Source organism: Python bivittatus, unplaced genomic scaffold (genome assembly GCF_059951505.1).
Source record: "Python bivittatus isolate LINGU-HERP-01145 unplaced genomic scaffold, Pbiv_v1 ctg000160_np1212, whole genome shotgun sequence".
In the NCBI taxonomy this organism is placed as follows: domain Eukaryota; kingdom Metazoa; phylum Chordata; class Lepidosauria; order Squamata; family Pythonidae; genus Python; species Python bivittatus.
This window is the reverse complement of record NW_028277076.1, coordinates 3,386,640-3,409,350: the sequence shown is the minus strand read 5'-3', so window position 1 is coordinate 3,409,350 and position 22,711 is coordinate 3,386,640. Positions and strand designations below refer to the sequence as shown.

The 22,711-nt window shown below is 42.5% G+C and overlaps 1 protein-coding gene across 1 annotated transcript in view; it reads left to right on the top strand.

The window, feature by feature from the left end:
- Positions 1–22,711, top strand: part of PAPPA (pappalysin 1) — a 118,949-nt gene that overhangs the window by 34,308 nt on the left and 61,930 nt on the right. Inside the window, exons 6-9 of the mRNA XM_088146947.1 lie at positions 1,010–1,131; positions 5,285–5,792; positions 13,385–13,513; positions 14,809–14,900. Of these exons, the coding sequence (XP_088003073.1) occupies positions 1,010–1,131; positions 5,285–5,792; positions 13,385–13,513; positions 14,809–14,900 (851 nt within the window). The remainder of the gene's footprint in view (positions 1–1,009; positions 1,132–5,284; positions 5,793–13,384; positions 13,514–14,808; positions 14,901–22,711) is intronic.

Here is a 22,711-nt window from a genome sequence, read left to right as displayed (position 1 = left end):
AATGGGGACTGGATCTGGAGGACAGAAAGTCCATTCATTTCTTGACTGCATCAAAGAACCCTTTTTAATCTTGTTATCCCCAAGCCACAGATTTTGCAACAGCATTGCTCAATCTGTGATTAGGCTGATACAGATGGATATGGTGGACTGAGCAGCCCACAACCCCACTGGAGATTTAAAACAACAACAGCAACTTGGGCTGCATCCCCAACCTGCTTTCCAGTAGGGCACTGGCATTATATCTGTCACTCACTCACTCAATCCCTTTCTTCTTCTTCCTTCTTCCAGGGGAATAGTACAGATTTTCTGATTCAAGGAGGTGATTGGGCAGAGAGTTGACATAGCTTTCACTTTCCTATACTGATTTCTATCTCTCTCAGGGAGAGGGAGGTGGAAACCTGAGTAGCGAGAGCAATGTTTTCTCTCTGAAGCTGATCATCAGCAAGATGTGCCCATGTTTAGAAGGTGATTCACTGAACGGCCACAAATGCATCCTTTGCAGAGGAGTGATTTTTTAAAAAAGCTACTTACACAGCTGAGCAAATTGGTTAGTTGCCTTTAGTGATATTCCACGATGAATATCATTCAACCTCTCTATACTTGCCAAGAAAGGGTGGGGTGGGGAGGTGCCTTCCTTGTTTGGGGATTGTGACCCAATTTACTTCAACTGAGTAGTAACTAAAAGATTAAACCTCTCAAGGGACAGTCACAACTAGAGGCAGGGTTCATGTGTCATTTGTGGTTAGCATATTGTTAACTGTGAGCTGAGGATTATAGCTTAGTGCATGGACTTCCAAACCTCAGTAAATCATAGTTAAGTAAACCATGGAATCAGCAAGCCACCTTGTCCCTTTTTTGTTCTGAGGAAGGAAGGAAGGAGGGAAGGAGGGAGGGAAGGAAGGAAGAAAAGCAGGCATGAATGAATAAATGAATGAAAATGATTGAATGAATGTTCCTTTCAACTGTTACTAAGTTGGAGCAATCCCTTTTTTATTTCCTGGCCACCTAGAGAAGTGGGACCACCATGTGACCTGTGTGGGGAAGAACGGATTTTGGTGCAATATGCTTTTCGTGCCTCTTCACCGATGCCGTGTGACCCGTCAGGCCACTGGAGCCCCCGAGGAGCTGAAGGTCAGCCTCAAGTGACAAACAGCACAAGGGTGGGATGGAGGAAGCGAAACATTGTGGGAAGATGTGGGCATGAAAATACACTAAGGTGCTCTAACCGTTCCTGAAAATAAATGTTGGAAACCTATTCAGACAGCATGATTAATATAAAGGAAGGGGGATGAATTGAATGAAGAGAAAGCAAAAATGATGCAATCAGTACAGGAACAATGAAGGATGAGTAATAGATTTGTAATAATGTTTGGAGCCCTTTTTTCTCCTTGATCCTCCTCTTGGCCATATTAGTAATCAAGATCTATCCCCACCCCCGTTTAAATAGGAGGATGTTTGCTCACGCTATTTCTTCTGGACTTGCTTAGGACTTGGACTAAGAATGGGAGATTTTAACCCGGTTAACAGCTCAACCTATATGAAAAATGCAGAATTCTCAGGGGGAAAGGAATCTATCCTTCCTCCAATTGTTCACCCCAAAGACATTTCAATGCCTTTCATTTGTTTGAAACAAAACAAGCATTGATTGGAGAGGAAAATGGAAGCTTTCTTCCACTTTGATGATGGAATATCATCTCCCACCACATTCAAGGCAGTGTCATCTCAAGCAAGCCCTTCCCTTTGGCTAATGGTTGAACTGTCCCTTACCACCACCTCCTCCTTCTTCTTCCTCCTCTCCTTCTCTAAAAGGTTTCCCAAAATACTGAATCACTATTAAGAACCTACAACAAGGAGCACCTTTCAAGAAGTTGGGTGGCTTTGCCTGTCTTGATTTGATTCGGTGTGGAGAAGAAGACAGAGCTGCAGACCTTCTGTTGGCTTGAGCACCTTGGCAGGATTTCAGTAGCATGCCAAGGGTGACCCTCCCAAAGTGGGCACAGGCCGGCCCCGTCTGGGGAATAGTTCCATGAATCTTAACAGGTGAAATGGATGCCTTAAGCAACCTACAAACAACCTCATAAACAACCCCAAGTATGTATTAAAAAGTCCCCAACATTTTGGCATCCTGCCCACCTTGGAGGTCACCCTGTGTGTACTCCTGAAGTAAAATGTGCAGGTTTATTCAATATCAGCCCTAGATTTTTTGGACAGTGTACAAAAGGGGACGCCCCTCTGTCAGCCTGGGGCTTTTTCCAGGCAGCTCAGAATTTTCTCCCCTCTTCTCCAGCTTCCCAAAAGAAGAGTCACTCCACAGGAGCTGAGCAAGCATTGCTAGGAAGAAAGCTGTGTTTGGATCTGATAGATCAATAAAATTTGCATGGTGAACGAGAGCAAGAGGGCTGGGCAGAAGAGGCCAAAGTTGTCCCAGTCCCGATGACAGGGAATCAATGACATTGGTTTGTGAATCAGAAGGAGTTGTTTATGGGAGCCTGAAGAATGGTTTTTCAGTGTAACGAAGGGGGCTGGGGTTTGGAGGGTGTGTTTTGCATTGGGGGTTCTCATGCTGCTCCTGTGCTGAAATCCAGATTCCCCAGTTTTCTTCCCTTGTGAACGCTGCCACTTCCTCACATGGCAACACATTGATATAAGGGTTGTTTTGGGAAAGGAAGAGGCAGATCTGCACCCAAGAAAGCTGGAAATGACTCTTCCCTCTTTTCAATGGCTCCCACTGCTTAAACTATAGAAGAGCTCATATGCACATTCTGCTCCTGACCCAAGAGACACCAGTTGGATAATGCCCTACCAGTTCTCTGACGCAAAGCACATCTGTGAATTGGGAAAGCATTTCTTCACCTGGCTACCAGTCACTGGACTGATGGTCAGCCCCAAGCCTGTGTGGGCAAAAGCATAACATGGCACCCTCCAAGATAAAGAGAACCGGGTGGTGCCTTTATAGCACAGGCCGATTAAACTTTGGTGAAAAGTCTTATGTCTTAGAAGTTCTAAGGTCTCTTTCTTGGAGAAAAGAAGTCCTCTTTCCTCCAAGAAAGAGATTAACCAAGGGGCAGGGATCCAGCGGTTTGCCAGCTCAGAATGGGAAAGGAGCAGGAAAACGGGAGGAAGCATTAGCTTTTGCAAGACAGGCAAGTATTGTACCAGTTCCCACTGCTGATGGTGGTAAGGCTTACATGATGTAGTGTTTGGAGATACACATAACAGGCATGATACACACAGGATATAAATTTAATAATAAAAATAAAAATGATATAATATATGGAGATACATATAGCAAACTAGCACATCTGGAGAATTTGCTTGGGCTTTTTGGCTGGTTTTCCATCTGCAGGGGGGGTTTTGTACAGAGAAGCATTCTGCGGAATAATCTTCTCCCCGGCTTCCTGACATAGTACAGCCCTGCACAGACTGAACTTCTGAGGGTGAACTAGTCTAACTTATTTCTGAGCGAGCTTTAGGAAGAGAGTTTAAATCTGATTTAATGGCGTTACGGGGCTGTCCACACTTGATGCAGCAGGGCTAGGATAGAAAACGTGTGATGCACGGGCCATGTGCAGCTTATAATTTCATATGGGTGGCAAGGGGGAGAAGATAAATGGAAAGTGAGAGAGGAGATGTGGTGGGACAGAAAGATGTAGTCAACTCTTGCTGCGTTCACCATTTGATCTGCCTCTATCAGTTACTTGCCGGGACTCCTGATTGCCATTTGCCATGAGTTAAAAACTCTATAGGGAGGGGAAAAGCTTCTCCCCTTTCATTTGATTGAATCAATTAATTGGTTAACATCCTTTTATTTGTTTGCTATTTTAAAAACTACCCCCCTCTCCCCATTAACAGCAGGCTACTTTGAGTGCTTGCTCACAAGTAAAAAAGGATGGAGTCATGCCTCAGTTGCCTACTCTGTCCCTTTCTTCCCTGATCTTGCCATGTTCACTTGCACAAGAGTAGGGCTTTCTGGATAATCAGGGAACCTGAAGGGTTCCCCCCATGTTAAATGAGTGCTGGTTGAAATCCCACTTCAGGTCTTACTCAACACTGGAAGATCATAGGCTGAATGGATCAGGACAGCATGTCTCTTTATGTGTGAATAAATCCCTTGATTGGGCTAAACCTGTTACAGGTGTAAAGTTACCTCTTCTCTCTATTACTCAACCTTACTGGGTTTGCAACCGAGGCAGAGACACTGTTGCTGTTGTTCTTCTTGATCATATCCTTTTACATTTGTTTCATTTTCATCTGCTTTTATCAGTTTGTTGCCATCCTTGATGACCTTGTCCAGCTTTTTATCTCTGTTGCTTCTTTTTTTCCTTGACTTTTTGGGTTTGTTGGGGGAAATGATTGAAAAAGGGAGGGTATGTTGTGCTTGATAGAATAATGCCTGTGTCTTCAGAGGGTGAGCAGAAATATACTTTTCTCCATTTTCTGTTATAACTAGATTTTAGGTGATCTCTGAAAATGTATGGGTAGTCAATTCAGAGTTGTCCAGAAGAAGCTGAGCTTCTAGGTGTAATGGCTAAATAGATCCTACAGGTTTAAAGGTGGTTTGTCTTGGAGAATGAGAAGGAATTGTATCGGTTTAACCCACTCATGGACTTCTTGGAGGCAGGGAATGGGTTTTGGATTTTGGACTAGTTTTGGAGGCAGGGAATGGGTTTTGGATTTTGGACCCCCTATAGGACTAGTGTATCTGGGCTGTAAGAATCTGGTTGACCACTAGATGGCAACAAAGAGATACAAACACTTTTGGTGGACTTCTGCAGATGTGGTAGCCCTAATCCAGCAGGGTGTTTAGTGTGTTTTTACAATGGTCTTCCTCACAAGTAAAAAAATTCCAAGTTAACTTAGCATAAAAGCCCTCAGTTTAGAGCAACTTTTGGTCTACCTGAGACTATGTTGCTTGTAGTAAATGGCTGTTTTCTGCCTATCATTTCCTTATGTTGGTTTGATGGCCTGGGGACTATGGGTAGAGATCAGTCTGCTTCCTGTTGGTCTTGTATTTTGTCTTGAAACCATTTGCTAGAGGATGACTTACAGTTCTTAAAGTAAACAAAATAGTAAGTATGTGGAGGAATGTTATCTCATTCTACATCCCAGCTGTGTGTTTGGGGTACCCTTTAATTTGAAGTCATGTTATAGTCAGTGAAGATAGTTTGCCTTCATTTATATGGATGGTTAGTGCAAGGCCTTACAGATTCTCTGGAGTTCCTAGTTTTGCTAGGTTTAATGCAAGATGGATTCCTCTCTGCCTTTTTGTTCTTCTGTATTCAAGGGCACCCAGACGTAGAACAGCCATGTAAACCCGATGTTCGGACATGGACTCCCAACTCGGCTGTCATCAAGCAAACTGTCCCACCAGCATGTCCCGAACCTCAAGGATGCTATCTTGAGCTTGAGTTCCAGTATCCAGTGATCCCAGATTCTCTGACCATCTGGGTGACTTACGTTTCCCCCGAGTGGGATTCCAAAGAAGCAGTAAATGATATCAAATTGTTGATGGTCAACGGACAAAATATTTCACTTGGGCCTCAGAACTTCTTCTGTGATGTCCCCATGACCATCCGACTGGATGTTGAGAAGATGAATGAGGAAGTCTACGGCATACAGATTTACACCCTGGATGAGCAACTGGAGATCGATGCTGCTATGATCAGTTCAGTCCCACAGAGCACCCAGTGTACAAATTGCCAGCCCATCCAGTACAAAGTATCTCGGGATCCTCCCTTTCAGAAAGGTCCTTCATTCCTCATCTTGGACCTCAGCCGGAAATTTGTGGACACGTAAGTGCTGTAAGCAAAAAGGAATGGCCAGAACAATTATTTGTTCACTTGTTCTGAACTGTAATTGAAATGGGCGCATGCTGATTTTCCAACCGGCCAGCCTTGCCCCTTTCCAAAACACTCTGTCACGTCTCCAGTCCCTGGGGAACCAGGGAAAAAGATGGTGGAGTTGTTTATCACACACATACTCAACCAATGTCTGGCCTTAGCCAGTAAGCTACCATAGTTGAGGATGAACTTGGATTATGATTCTCCCTAGTGTTAATCCAATGCCTTCACTACTGAACCAGTGTTACTGAACTAACCCACATTATATTAAACCATTCTAACAGATGGTGGTGCTAAGCTGCAAACAAGCCAAATATGGTGAACCAGGGTGTGTGAATGCAGTCAAGGTATTACCTCAACTGCTATATGAACTCAACCAGGTTTCTCACTTTCCCTGCATCAGACACTTCTCTTTTAAAGATGGTTTGTTTTTCTCCAAATGTTGGAATTTCCCCAAATCTCTCAGTATTTTCATTTTGCATGAAAACAGCACCGTTTCAGCTATATGAGGACGATCAGTTAAGGGACGGAATTTGCTATTTGTTTACTTGTGGGTTATTTTTATTGTTGGCTTGTTTACATCTTTATCTGCAAGCTTATTCTTTGCTTGTCTCATGCTGTGGCTTGCATCAAGAAATGCACTAAAGTGAGTCACCCTGGAGATTTAATTTGGACAGCAGGGGTAGCAATCTCCATAAGAAATAAACAAAGATGGTTTAGCCTAGCCCTCTTTTTAGGACTGCTCCTCTATGGGGTGGGCCAGATATCTTAGGACTGGATGTTCTGATGCTATGGGGATTCAATTAGATTGGAACAGGAACATCCAGGGAGTTGGGGGTTTAATCTTTCTCCACCACCATTTTCCCATAAATGTGGGAACAACTACTGTGTATGAACAACTTTGGGGAGGAAATAGTTTAAATTGGGAAACTGAGCCAGGGAGAGAGTTACATCGTCATTCCTCAAAGGTGGTGCTTCTGCTTCCTTACTCTGCTTTTAGTGCATGGCCTTCCATGTCTCAGTTGTTTCTTCTCTTGGCTTTGGAGATGTACCTCTCCTGGTTGTAGAGCTGGAAAATAGGACATTTACTATTTCCACAAGTCGTCTTGTGCCTCTTTGCTTGAGAAGGGTGCCATCCCTTGCATCCTTTCATGGCCTAGCCTGGTTCTGAAGTTCATAGTAAGGCTCTCTGAGGCTGCATTGCCATGATCACATTGTTCTAGATTTGGGGGGAAAAAACTTTCAGAAGTCCATCATTTAGAGGTTCTTGAATCAGGAGTAACAGCTAAAATTTGGGTGCACAGTATCCTTGAGGAGGTCATCTCAATGATGGCTGAAATGTGATTTCTTGCTGCTCTCCATTTAGCAGTGTCAACCCTTTGTTCACAGGGTCATAGGTTTCATAGAATGGAAGAGATGAAAGGGATCTTGCCCAGTGCACACATCCACTAATGCAGCAACAGGGGCTAGAGCTGGGGACCTACAACTCTGGGACTTCCCCCCCCCTTTTTTGGGGTCATCACCATACCCCAAATCCTGTCCGATGGTACTTGTGGTATGTTTGAATAGAATTTCCCAACATTTGGGGGTAGATGTTGCAATACAGTTGTTGTGTAAATGTAAACTAGATGTGATGTCTGGTTTTCCAACAACAAGCTTGACTACATTAAAATGGGGTTGAATAGTTTGAAATTTAGTATGTTATAGGAACTTTAGCGTGTTGTGCAGATCAGGCCATCAGCTTAAGCAATCCTATGGTTTATCTGGGCATAGCATGTTATTTGAGTACAGACATTGTCCTTTGTTAAGCTGAATTATGCATCTTGTGTAAACCCATTTTTTTTTTGCTTTCAAGAAAAACAAACAGAAAAGATGCCTTTTTGTTGAAAGGAGGGGATGGGTCCAGCAGCTTCCAAGATGCAACATCATTTTCATTTTGGCTCTTAGTATCTTATGTCAGTGAGGTTCATTCTGTTATCTTGAATTGTGCAAATCAGCCCTTTCCCTTGTATGTTGTGTTTATCTTGAATTAAGTGTTAAATGGTTTCAGCGGGTCTGTGTTCTGGTTCTTGGGAAGACAAAGGACTTAGTATCATTTTTGCTGTGCCAGAAGGTGACTTGCAATGGCTTGGCCACATACAGTTCTCAGGGCAAGTCTTAGAAGCTCACTTTTCCTCCCCTTTCTTTTGAATGGAGAAAGTATGATGAGAAGGTTAGATGAGGTTAATGGGTTGAGGTCAAAAATATTTGCTCACACCTATATATATGTATATATAGTTACACACTTTCTCATGGGGTGTTATTTCACTGTAGCATTCCATTTCTTACCATATTTAGATGCTGGAGTAAATTCTAAAATACCACAATCTCCCAGGCATAAACAAATGGCATTTTCTGACTTTGATTGAAGGAAGCAAGACATCACGGGTGGATGTGCATTACTCAACAGTGTTAAAAATAATTTCCTTTCTAAACTTGTGTGCATTTTCCCATCTCCCTCCTCTGCTCTTGCTTGTTTTGGCCAGAGCCGTTTGGTCCCCTAGTCCAAAATATGTCTTCTCAATCCCTGGGTCTGTCTTTAGCGGAAAGCAGCAAGCTTCATCTACTGCTTTCTCTGTGGCTTATTTTGTGAGGCCAGTTGCAAATTGGATGATAACAGAGAAGTGGTTCTTTTAAAAAAAAAAAAAAAAAAATGGTGGGGAATAGGCCAAGAGAAATAGGTTCTGTTTGTTTTATTTTTGTTTTCTTTAACTGTTGCTTGAAATGCAAGCGACTTCCTCCTAGGCACTCCTGGGAATCGAAAGCAGATGAAATCAAGACCCACCATCCCTCCTAAAAGAGGCCCCAAAGTTGAGAGGCACCTTAACATTTCACATGTGTGTTACTCCCAGCCATCTCTTTAGCCAAAAATGCTCTCTATTTGATGCCCTAAGAAACTGACATTAAACGTTAAGGAGATGCTTTGCAGTTTCTTCTGTTTTGAACTGCTTGTCTTTATTCTAAGGGTTTAAATTGAAATGGGGAGAAGACAAAATTGTTTTTCAGATGTACGCTCCACCTGTTGCTCCAAGAATGGTGGTCTACAGTATATGATGTTTGGGTGGTGGGTCTGTCAATTAAAGGATGACAGGAGTAGATATATCTTCCCAGGTCATATTCTAGCAGCAGGAGGAGCTACAGAAGAGGGACTGGGGAGGAACATGTAGGACAACTCTGAGGAGGCCTCAGAGTCCAAGCCTGGGAATAATCTCTCTCCAGAGATTAGGATGGCCCCAATCCTGTTGGCCTTTCACAAGGCACTAAAGACCTGCTTCTGTGCCCAGGCCTGGGGCCCCAAGAGTGTAGAGGGTCCCATCTCCTGCTTGTGTTAACAACCATTCATAGTGATATCTTCCCCAACTGATGTGTATTTTAATTTTGTATCTTTGATGAGAATTTTTTTAAAGTTTATTTTAAGGTTGTTCACCGGCCAGAGTCACTTGCTGTGATGGGCGGCCATACAAACTGCAGGAATAAATAAATAAATACCTCCCCATTCCTGGTCCAGACAGTTACATTATTTTAGGGAATTAAACAATTTCTACATTAGAAAAGAGTCAGTGGTCGCAGTAGAACTAATAGGATAATGAAGACCCTCAGAACAAGGCATGTAACTATCTAGATGACCTTTGGGATCCCATGTGGGAATCCTCAGTTCAGCAGGATTTTCTCCTTCATGCGGGCCATGCCATACATACCCACCCTGTTAACCCTGACAGTTGTGTCCCAATGGTCTCTTTAGTGTGCAAGCTTCCATCAGTCCTGGCTGTGGTGGTTTTGGTGCACCTTGGGTGCCTTGTCCAAACAGCAGTAGACCAGACCCAGTTGAAAAAAACACAAATGCAAGGAACTTCTGGCTTTTAACATTTTCTTCCTTAAATCTGCAAAATCCTGCCCATCTCCTTTGCTTTGGATACAAATAGCTTAATTTTGAGACCCAGGCCAGCATTCTTGGTGTTCTATCCAGTTAAGCTTTTGGAAATAAGGCAGAGCCTAATCGGTGTGCTTGCCTCATGAAATGCATTCTGGAATTACCTTTGCGCAGAATCTATAAAAAGTGGCTTTCCTCTTGTCTGTAAGCTTCAAAAGATGCAGGACCTGGACAACTAACGCTCTTGACTTTCCAACAAGATGAAATAGCTGATGAAATTGTACACCTTCAGTGGGACCAGTTTGGACCCAAATGAAAATCCCTCTCTGATTTTCAGTTAGAACAGAAGGTCATTTTGGTATCCCTTCTTTTTTCTGATCAAAGTCTGTAGGGAAAGAATAAACCAGAGTGCTACTAGGGAAGGGCAGCTTTTGATGTTGACACGCCAAGTATGAGGGAGTCATCCCATAGAATTTCTTTCAGCCCCTTCTTTGTTTCTTTTGATCATGGGAGGGGGCCTACTGTTAGGGTGAGATACCTGCTTCAGGTGGTAGAAACTAGGAAGTGGCAGTTGGCCAAATGAAGCTTCTGAACGCCTATCTTGGAGATAGGACGCCAGCTGGCCACCTACCCTGGTCTACGGTCTGTAAACTAGCCTAGGGTCCTTATGAATGCTACTTGTAACTCTCATCCCAACCTGGAAAATGCATGTTGTTTGCCTTAGGCTGAAAAGTGTCAGGAGTCAGGTAAAAAAGCTTTCTGTATGTCTGTATCTTTGAACAAAATTCAGGAGACATCTCAATTTTAATTAATTAATTAATTAATTAAGGGATGCTGCAAGTTGAGTGTTCTTACTGACTTTTAGGTGCTTTTGATCGTGCTTCTTTTTTCATCCTGATGTTTATATTGTTTCAGCTTAAATATATGGAAGATAATAAATTTGTAACTTGGCAACAACCTTAGGTCATAAATAAGTACATGTATTATTCTCCTTCTTAGAATTGTGTAAATGGCATCTCAAAGCCTTGTTCACATGATACCCTTGTAAAGAGGATTGGGATATGAGGTTGGGATCAGCAAGGGTGTGTTGGGTGAACAAATGCAAGAAGATTGATGGTTCTGCTGTCTGCTGAAAGGAAGGCAAAATCTTAGAGTTGCCCAAGAAAACAAGGGGGTTGCTTTAGTCTGGTTTTTAATTTCAGACTCTCTACAGTCATAGAAGAAGGTGAACCAGGCAGAAAGTTCATAAACTTCCTCCAACTGGACCGCCATGGGCCTTCAAGCTTGTTTCAATGCTCATTGTGGCCCCTGTTGATTGAGCAACCCAAGTTGAAGATATCTGGTCTAATGTACCAATTTACTCTGAGATAACACTTAATATGTCCATTAGGTGAGTTACCACATTCACCTAATTCTTGTTGGTGATGGCCGACAAGAGATGTTCTTTTGCCATGTGAAAAAGGAACAGCCTCTAAGAAATGGCTGATTTGTAAAATTCCCTGGGCTGTTAGAGAGGCAACGATGGTGGAATTGGCTATTTAAAGCAAGGCTGTTTCATAGGGTGCACAGGTTTGGCATTTGAAAGCTAGCAGAAGGAGGTCCTCCAGTGCTGGGAGTTCAGACTGGAAAGACACCCATAAGTGAATTTGGGAGTGTGGGGGGATGAACGATTAAAGACAAAGGAGTTCATAGGAAGGTTCATTTGAGAACACAGATTAGGTCATATTCTTGAGCTACTCTCTTTGAATTATTTGTTAGCTTCTGGTCCCCTTTGGGTAGAAGGACATTCTGTTCAGTTATCTGTAGAAAGAGAACACCAGCTTGATGATTCACAGCAACCTTCCTCTGGCTTGAAATAGCCATCTAGAATTGGCCTGGTTGAATGGAGCTCTTTATCCATTTTGTGGTGCATCACTGAAAATATTCTAAAGTATTCGTTCTCTGCCCTGCCATCATTCCCTCTTTCTCCATTAAAACAACAGTCTGCAGGGTTTGATAAACGCGTTTAAAACAATTCTGTTGAGGCAACAATGCCATAACTACATAGCTACTAATTTCAGCCATCAATATCATCTTTAAAAAACACCAGGTTATAATGGATGCAATTATTAGATAGGGTTTCCTTTCCTTTCCTTTCCTTTCCTTTCCTTTCCTTTCCTTTCCTTTTCCTTTCCTTTCCTTTCCTTTCCTTTCCTTTCCTTTCCTTTCCTTTCCTTTCCTTTCCTTTCCTTTCCTTTCCTTTCCTTTACGAGAGAATCCAGAATCTTATTACTTCATGCTGCATATCTTCTTCATGAAGAAGATGAGGCACAGATATTGTGAGTTAATTTTAAAATGTAAACACCCAGCAGCTTGGTAACTGTAATTTAAAATTAGCAATAAATGCTCACTTCAGGCTGGCTTAAATATATTTCCATTTATAATCCAAACACACTCTGTCCCTCCCTCCCCTCCCTCCCTTCCTCTCAAACCAAAAATGTGGGGTGGGGGTGGTGGGGGAGTTCAGCCTTCCATTGACACAAATGATAGTCATCATAATGCTAATAGCAATAGTAGTTACACCAATAGTAGTTCTGCTACTACTGATAATGTCCTTTCTACATGGAGCTTCTAGGGTTTGGGGATATTTCAATTTTGTTCCCTGAGGCTCTCATATCCCTGGTATTTAGGAAGATGGTAAAAACATGCTTCTTTCCCTAAGTTTTTAATTATTTTAATTATTGGTTTTAATTTAAGTAGTAATTTGAAATTATTTTGTTATGGTTTATGTTCCGTCTTGTTTATTGTTGTAAGTTGTTTTTAATCTTGGAATAAACAAAAAGGTGGGTGTACACTGGGTTGCTACAAGCTTTAATACTTAAATAAGGAAAAAGAGTCTTCTGGGTGGGTTTGGAATCACTTGTAGAACCTTAAAAGGTAAATGGGGCAACCTTACAAACCAGGAGCCCCAAATATTGCAATCACCCCATTTCTAATAAAATGAATTAGTACTCCTGTGAATAAAACAAATGACCTTATTAGGGTAAGACAGGAATAAATTACATTTTCATCTCTATAGCAAATAAAACAATGGCAGAACCTTGCAGCTTTAGACAGTGAAACCCTTTCATTGGAAATAATCAAAACAACTCAGTAACATTCAAAACCACACTTTATGGGGAGGATGATTTTGCTAATTTTTGCACAACCCTGCAATCTGGGTTTCATTTAGAAGACAGCCACTCTCATTCACCAAAGTTGGGAGAAAAAAGAAAGAAAAGGATGTTTCCTTGCCTTAAGTCAGTTTCTCTTAAACAACCTTTAAATGTCATTGCTTGCAAAACACTGGCAGAAGGCTCAGGATAATTGGAAAGACCCCTCAGCAACTGTGGTCTTGCTTTGCATTCAACATGCTTTTGCATCCAGTTGGAAAGCCTGCACAGAAAAGAATTGTGCTATTCTCCATCCATTATTTCTAAGGTACATGAGCAGTGATGCACATATACATGAAAGTCCATGCTGTGTACTAAGCCTACTGGTCTCCCATGTAGCGTTGCTGCATCTTGGAAATATGGTTTTCCAAGAAAGTGGACATCATGCCCAGGTTCTAAGGGGCTCATTGTCCAGCTGACATCTCCTTTTTCTTGATCTGCAGTGAGCTGAAGGATGGCACGTCATACCATTACTGGGTTTCTGTTCTTTCTGGGGAAGAAGAAAGTGAGCCTTCTCCCTCTCTGTCATACACCCATGGAAAAGGCTACTGTGGTGATGGGATTATTCAGAAGTAAGTACAGATGATTCTTTGGGCCACCTCTTCTGCTGTATCTAAAGCTGTTGGGTTCCATGCACGTCAAGGATTTGTTCAAATCCAGTATTTAAAAAAAAAAATGAAATCCCATTGTTTTCGGTGAGAAAGTTTGAGCCCAACCTGATTTTTATCTCTCATGGAAAAGGCTGTATGATTATTTTTACTTTTTGGTGGAAGGCTGTTTGGCAGAGATCGTGATGGACTTGCTTGTGGAAATCCGTGTTCAAAATGACATGGTGCTTGCCATTTTTCACAGGGGGATAATGCAGAAAAGAGCAATGAATGATGATGATGTCCTGACAATAAAGAAGGGGTTGTGGTTGGTTTTTATAGGGGATTTTTGCTGTTATTATTGTTTTTATTGTTTGAAGTTAAGGACAGTTGCATCTGTCAAAAGGCTTAATGTTAGTGAGGTATGGTAAATTCTTTCTTTTTCTCTTGGCCTACCAATTCCTGTTGCTTCTGATGAAAGAGAATTTGCTTTCCAAATTTATTTCCTACCAGAACAAGACAAACAAACAAAGCAAATTTCTGGCATTCACTGACTGCTTAACCAGCTCAATTGAAACCCTAATGGCTTTGGCTAAGCTTGGTTAGCTTTAACCTTGGTTAGTGTTTCTGTGGCTTAGCTAGTGTGTAAACCCAGCCTTGTTTGTGAGTGTATGATTCAGCATGATGTGGACTCAGAAAATGATCTAATTGAGTAATAGAACAAGCATGATGTACCAAAGCATCAATTTATCAATGAGATGAAAGAGTGCTGTGTGTGAATATTCTGTATTCCATTTCATATTCATCTTCTTTTCAATAGTCTGCGGTTTCCCTGGCTTCCCATGCTTTCATACTAAGAAACCAGGAATTTTTCCATAGAATGTTTTCTGATTGGAAAGTGTGGTCATGCAAGGAGGCTGCAAATGGTGGAAAGGGGTATAAGAGAAAACCATAAAATCAGTTCAAAAACACAATTAAGGGTTGACAGCATTTACATTGTTTTGAATGTACCCTTCTTAACAAGTCTCACTGATGGAGTTTACAGGGTTTTTTATGTAGTCCAAAATGTATTCAAAATTGTCTGCTTGCTGTTCTATTGTTTCCAACAAACCTTCCCCTTTTCTCTTTCCTGTCCATCTTGTAGAAAAGCAAAGAAAAAAAAAAGTAAGGAAGAAGTTGGCTTAACCTCTTAAGGTTTAAAGTTCTTCTCTCCAGATCCTCCCATCCTTTAACATTTATTTTAATAATCTGATTGTGGTAATTGTTGTTGCTCTTGGCAGAGACCTTGGGGAAGAGTGTGATGATATGAACAAAGTGAATCGTGATGGTTGCTCCCTCTTTTGCCAGCAGGAATTATCTTTCAACTGTGTAGGTAAGTTTTGCTGGTGTATCTCCATCATAAGTGGTAAACACCATGCCCACATTGTATCGATAATGAAATGGTCAACTGATGGAAAGGACTGTTCCTCTCCATCTAAGGTGGCCTGAAGCATCCATCCAGCAGGTTTCTTGGATTAAGGAGTAACTGTTATGAGTGGAACCAGCATTTTCTTTCCAAGCAATGAATACAAAAATAATTTTATTTATTTATTTTAAATGGTTGAGCTTTAGCAGTCAGGCTCTTGAGATCTTGTAAGACTTCTATGTGGGAATGCTCAGAATAACACAAGATTTCAGGCAGGAACTTGGGAATGTTCTAAGATACATTCATCTGTTCAGATTTCAACTTTGTTTTTTAAAAAGTGGAGTCCTGTGGTTGAAATATGGTGAGAACCTGGATACTTTCATTCAAAATTCAAACTCTGATTCAAATTCTTCAGTTTTGGCTAGTAAATAAAAAAAAAAAGAATATGGCTTGGCTGAATCCCCACCCCCACCCCCACCACCAGAATTGGTCCAACTATTTTGATTGTGCTGGGAGAAACAGCTGGTTGTGTCCCATTTCCAGAAGGTTAAGGGAACCTAAACTTGGAAGCATTGTTTTTCCATGAGGAGGATTGTCTGTCTTCTGGGGAAAAAATTGAAAACAGAGCTTTTCCTGAGGAGTTTGGGGGTGGGTGGGTCTGGTGCCATTATTGCTCTGGGATGTTTTAGTATCTTTGTAAGATTTGTGCAGGATATAGATAGATGGATAGATGGATAGATGGATAGATGGATAGATAGATAGATAATCACTCTGTGGTTACTTTAGCCCTTATGGATGCTGTGTTGTTAACCCCTTTGGAGGGGCACTGGAATAAAAGTGGCCATAAGGCTGGTGGGGTCAGCTGACTAAACCATGGGTAGATGAGTATTGCCAGCTAGATAGTTCCCATAATCCTCAGTCCACCATGTTTGTAGCATTACTTGTGTACAACGTTCACAATAATGCTGCTGTTACTAAGTCTGCTGTCCTCTTGTTTGCTAGAATAATATGTGTTGTGGCCACTCTGTATAAAGAGCCTTAAATTTCACCCAGATTCAGCTGAGACTCAGATATATAAGGAGGAAAGAAGATTATGCAACCTCCATTCCTGAGCTTGTGGGTGACTGCTGAGGTTTGTAGAGATCTTATGGGTTGTGTGGCCATTCACACTGATGTGTGTGTTGGGTAAAGAATCACTAGGATCCTGTTAAAGTAGAAGACGCTAGTGCCTAAAAAAAAAATTAAGCCACGCTCTGAAAATGGAAGATGGATAGAGCCTAAAAACATGACAAGGAGAAAGGAGGTTTGTTTATGGAAACGATCTCCATGTGAAAAAGCTGAAGACTTACATGGTGTGAGAGCACACAGAGTGGATTGTTACTTCTTTTGATGGGAAGGAAGAGTTAACCTAACGTGGCTCACCTTCTAGAATTTGTCACTCACCTTAAGTTCCTTTGCTAAAGCCTCCGTTCAGCTTCTTGGAACTGAAGGGCTGACTAAATCTGGTTAGAAATTGCAAATTCCAAGGATTACATCATAGCCCGGTTTGGAAAATGCCAATTCCCAGGTTTGGTGTTCTTCATATTTCATCCTAGGCGATGGAATTGATCAATCCTTCCTGGTTTAATTGTGATTAGAGCCCTTCCCCCATGATTCTAAATCCTAGAACCAGTTAAAACTTATCTGTGGGGATCTTTAGGGGGAGCTGGGCTCTGAAAAGCTTAGAAGGGTAAAGAATAAGTCTTTGGGAGCCCAAGTTGGCAAAGCTGAAGAAGTTGACATCTCCTTTGAGATGCTAATCAGCACCCTTGAAGGGGCATCAAAGTTGCTTTTATCCTTCCTTTTCAGGGATGATAATTGCTTAACCAGATCTGTTTTTTTCTGAGCCTTGATTAGCAATGATTGTCAGCACACAATGGCTGGAGGATGCTTGGAGTGATCAAGAGATGGGGGACCAAAGATTTAGCTGTTCATTATAAATTTCCTTCTCTTTCCCTCTTCTTTTTTTGGAAATGGTTCTGTGACTCCTAGAGCAAAGAAATTCACACTAGTGGTAGAATCAGTCTTCACAATGCTTCATAAAAGGACAAAGGGCATAGCTGACTGTTGCTAATTAGAGCAATTAAATGGGAAAGTCCAGTCCCTAAAGTAGATTTTGGTACTCAGATGTTGAGCAGGTGAAGGGTGCTGTCTTAGCATCCCCACCATCATGTTGGGCAAAACATTGTAGCTTGGTTGATACATACACTGTGTGCATTGCATTCTGTTAATCAGAAAAACAGAAAACAGTTAAAATGGCCTGAGGTGTTCAATGATTCCTTTACAGTAGAAGAAAGAAAGGATAACGTTAAGTTGTTTTTGACCTCTTGTCAGCAGCCTTTACCAGCAAGCATGCTGCTAATAAATAAATTTGGGCCTACTATTCCCAAATTTCCCACCTGGCATGGCCATTGGTGCCTGCCCACTGAAAAAACCCCTTAGAAATAGATAGGTTGTTCTATAATGAGACTTGGGATGTTGACAACACAATCTGTTGAAGTTCCTGTTGAACCCGCACAAGTCACTCAACTGTCTCAGCCAAGAAATGGAGGGTATGGGGTTGCATGCCCTGCTGAATAGCAAACCAATAATTACCGCAGTGGGGCTGCAATTTCAGATTCGACCACATGGCCATCTGGACGGGTAGATGGCCTTCAACAATGGGAAGGCAAGCTCTAGAATCCTGGGCTGCATTCAGCACCATGCTTAACCTAGTTCCCAAATCAGATCATTTTCTTGATGTGCACAGTGCCATGAAACGTCAACTTTAAAAAATGGGCTAGATTCACCCAATATAGAAACACACGCACGAGGTTAAAGCTCATCAAGAGCTCATCATGTTGCGCCAAGGCAGCCTTCATTTTGCAGCTGTCCTGGTTAGCTGTGTTCTGTGAACATAGGCATGAAGTTGGAAGAGTGACAGCTGGCCATCCATTCTTCGCTTATCTATCATCAGCTCAGGAAAGGCCACCACCACCACCACCTTCTGAGACAGTTCACGATGAGCAGTTTTTGTCTATTGCTCCAAGCCTGGCTCATCCATATTTTCTGGATCCGGGAGATCCTCTGGTTTGGAGATTCTACCTCACTTAGCCTGATAGCACTTGACCGTCCACTCCGTTATAGGTTTGTCTACTCCAAGCCTCCACAGCTTAGCAGTCCTCCCCACAAAAACTTCCATCATCTCCAGCCAGTGGGGACACAATCCATAGTATTAGGAGAGGCACAGGTGAAGGAATGCTGATCTGAATCTCTACTCACATGCCCTCTCCCTATTCCCATCTTAGAACATTCCAGGGTTGAGAACCTAGCATGCCTACTGCTACCCTAGGCGTTCAGGTTAATCTTCATCAGGTTCCTGTAAATGACCAACCTGCGAATTCTGGACGTACCTGAAAATGGAGGTGACATTCTCCCCCTTTCTTTGGCCTTAGCAACGGAAACACAAGTGAGGATTCCATTCTTAGCTATGAGAGAAACAGACCCCCTCCTCCTCTCCAATGTGTCAGTGCTGCTGTCCGCTGTCCCCCAAAGTAGGCCGAAGTACCCGAGAGAGGATTTCCCTTTCAGACCCTCTACTGCAAAGTTGGATGGGTTGGTGGGATGCCAATCCGTCAGATGCGTATTCCTTTGCCTCTCTATGTCTGCTCCATGTTGGTGGGTGGGTTGGTTTTTTCCATGGGAGGAACGGATGTTGTGTTTTGCTCTTTTTTTGCCCGGATGGGTCGTCTTTTGCCTCTGTGCATTCTCAGCTCACAAAGCCTCTTGCTTGTGCTTGTTGGCCTGTAACGTAGTTAGCTTCTGCTTATGTTTTCCCTGGCTTGTTCTTCGCCCCAAGCCTCCTTCTAATCAGATAAGACTTGGATCGATCTGCTTTAGATCATGGGAGGTAAGAATAGCAGGAACAAGAGTGAATGTGTGGTCTTCTCTCTCTCTCTGTCTGTATCCCCCCCCCACTTTTTTTTTTCTTTCCTATCTTGGTCAGACTGCCCTGGCCTCCTGAAACCCAGGGGCTTTTTCATGCACACAAAAAGCTGAATAAAAGAGAGCAGATCAGATTAATGGTGTTTTGTTCTTCCAGTACTCACACCAGAATACAGTTCCTTGGCACCTGGCCCCCTTGCTTTTACGTGTTCTGATGTGGTACCTTTGCCTGAAGAATATAGCTCTAATGTCAGGGGTGCAGGGAACTGAGCATCGCAGTTTCTTACAGTTTGGGTTACAGCTGACTAGCATTTGTTTGTCTGCTGGTTTCCTCTCCCCCCACCCTTCTTTCTGCAAGTATCTTAGATTTCCCATGTACCATGTGCAAATAAATGCATGCTTTCGTGGTGTAATTAAATGCATGCCTCCTACTATTAAGGGACAGGAAGGATGGTGGAACAAGTCGGTTTTGGTGTGTGATGGGGAACTTAAGGTCTATGTTACTCTCCGTTCTTAGAACTTTGACCTTTAAACCAGACTTGGGCTGGACAGATCTTCAGCTAGAAGAAACCTTCAAGTTGATGATGGTCCTCTAATTTTTCAAATTTATGAAGGTGGCCACCATACAGGTTACTGGGGGCGGGGGGGAATCACACATCCAAAATACAGAGTTAAACCATCTGATGCTATGTTGTCAGTTGAAAAAGTTTGAAAAGGGAACTGGACAAATTTGTAGAGGAACAGGCTATCAGTGGCTGCTAACCTTGGTACAAATGTTCTACCACCAGAGCCCAAGGCTGCATGTCCCAAACATCAGTTGGTAGTGAGCAGTGGTGAGAGAGGGTTGTGTTATCGTCTATCCCTGCTTGTGAGATTTCTGGATGGATGTGGCTGGCCTGTGTGATACAAAAAGCTGATCAAGTTGAGAACTTTACCTGGTTCAGACTCAGGTCTGTCTTGGTTTCATAGTTTGCTCTGCATTTTTGAAGACAACATTTTCTAAAGGACTATCCCTGGATGAATCTGTGGGGGACCCATGGTCTTCTTTTTTGGGGTTTCTGCCAGCCCTCCTTTGTCTCTTTCCATAAATCTGATCTCTTTTGCCCTTATCTCCCCAACCTCTTTGTTTCAGGAACTAATGATGCATTCAGGGAAACAATGAATATTCACAAGCCCCTGAGCTCTATTTGAGAGGCAGTTCTCTGGGGAGGAATGACACAAATCTAATTTTCTTCATCTTCCCTCCCCTAATTTCTCCTCCCTCCTCTCCCAAAGCTTAATTTTGTTAAACCAATATGCTTAAAATAAATTGATAGATGACCATCCATACTCATGGCAAAGATGTTTTCTGCTTCTTTGTACCCCCTTCTTTTTTCACAACCTCAAGAAATGGATGGCTCACAGCACTGATGATGCCTGTTGTCTTCACCTCACTTTAATCTGTAAACAAGATTAAAGCAAAGACTCCTTGCTTTACTCATAACCCTAACAACAAAAAGTATATGGCCTTTGTCCATCCCTTATCTTCTGCCCTCCTGCAGATGATAAACAGGAGAATAATGGCCCATCTTAAGCTTTTCTGCTTCCTAGTTCAGTCTTTCCCAGTTTTAGACCTGTGAGCATCATTGGACTAGGCTGTCATTAGTCAGAAGATTGGCTGAGAAGCCTGGGATTTGTAGTCCCACAGGACCCGGAGAGTCAAAAGCTTGAGAAAGTCTGCCCTTAACCCTATTTTTGGGTGCCCTACAAATGCCTGCTCTCCTTCTAATTGATGAATGGTTTATTTAAGAGGATTCTTGGAGGACATGATGATTTTGGAGACAACTGTATAAGTGGGAAGTGGTGTTTGTATGTTTCTCTTAGTTAAGAGCAGGGTGTATATGGGTGTGTGTGCCTGGGAATGCCCTGTCTTTCATTTAATTATCATATTTCAAGCAATCTGAAGCCTCTTCAGCTTCCCCCACCTTGATTAACTCTCCCCATGGATTCTTGTCCTGTTCCAAAAGAGGGAGCAGTGAGGGAAGGCTACAGCCTGATGTATGATGATTAACTGAAAGTAACAATAGAGGCAACAAGAAAGTCCGTTGAACAGCATCAAGAACAAGCTGAGAATGAGAGAAGGAAACTCAGAAGCCTCTTTTGAAAGGGGAACAAAACTTCCAGGAAGCTGGAAGACAGTTTCCGGCACTGTATTCTGCTCTAGCCAGCGGATCATCACTGCCTTTTGTTTTTGTTGTAATCTGGCGTATGACATAGTCAGAACTTCTTTGCAATGAAAACCTGCGCTTGGCCAGCAATCATTTTTTGCTTCCATGAGGGAAAGCAGTGGGGAGTTGACCCTGAATAGACTTTTGCAGTTGGCAGAGGGAGGTCGATGCAGAAGCCAACTTGGTCCAAGAATCTGTAACTCAGAAACAATGCTTGTGCATTCTTGTTCATTTTTTTAAATAAAATAAAATCAAAATTGGACATGTAGTTATATGATTCTGGGCTTGTTGCCTTTGGATTGATCCCTAAATAAATAATCAGCCTTAAAAATATCCCTTTTCCTTGCCTCTTTAATTTTGTCTGGGCTGCCTTGTCCCCCCTCCCATTTTTTTTTTTTTTTTTAAAGACTGACTATTGTAGAAGAAAAGATAATTCTGGTGCCAGCACCTCCATCCCAAACCGAAAACAGGATGCAGCCCTGTGGGTCCATCCCTGCTGGTTTGTGCAATGCATTCCCTGGTGGAAACCCAAATTAGATTCATATTTTTGGGTTTGCATTGCAGTGTGGAAAGCTGTTGTTTTGTTCTGCCCACTTCCTAATGTGGTGGAGGTTTTGCACCCACTTAGCCCCATCTCTTTCTGCTTCTTCTCAAAAACCAAAAGTATCTATAACAAACAAACAGAAAGAAAGGGCCATCTGTCCACAGGGAACATGTCAGTGTGATAGAGTGGTTAAGCGAGGGCTGGTTCTCCAGCTGTTGGTCTCCCAACATTCCACTGGTATGGTCTTGCTGGCCCAGGGCCACTGGAAGCTGTAGTTCGCCTACATGTGTGGGGTGCAGCCTGGAAAGACCTGGACTCCATCATTCATTTGACAGTTAACTCCCTGCCTGAGCTTGAGGCACATCTTCTCTGGGGATCAGATTGTAGAGAGACCTCTCCATATGTACCATGCATTGCAGGCCACCAATGTGACAAAGAACATCAGGTGAACAAACCTGATTTCTGGATCTCTTGGGATAGCACGCATCTCCATGGCAACCCCCCCCCCCCCAAACCCAAAGAAAAATATTCCAAGCATTTAGCAAGCAAGCACATCAGAGAGCAGGGAAATGTATAGCTATTTTTTTTCCAGGTTTTGGACCTTCCTTTTTATTGGTATTGCACTTGAGTCTTCTGGAAAAGATGCGGCCTGGCAAATCCGTATGGATATACTAGTTTATCCGTACCTTGAAATTGGACCTAAGGTTTTCAGGCGAGCGTGCCAGATTATTCAATGTAGTTTGTGAAATGGGATGGGTCTGTATGAGAGGAACGGCCCTGTAGGGGGGATTTTTCTGTCTGTTTTGATTCAGGCATGGATAAAATAGAGGCCCGCTGAAGTCTTGAAGTAGGGACAGATCATCCTGGAGAAAATCTCTCTGTGTGGTCACTAAGAGTCGACAGCGACTTGATAACGCATAACCAGGCAAGCAAGCAAACAGAACCTTAAGGAGGACTGATTGAGCTCTCTGGCCTTAATGCCAAGCTGGAGTAGAGCAGAGAGACCAAGTATAACCCCTTGGTTCTAGTTTCATCCAGCTCTTCTTTCAACTCTACTCACCATG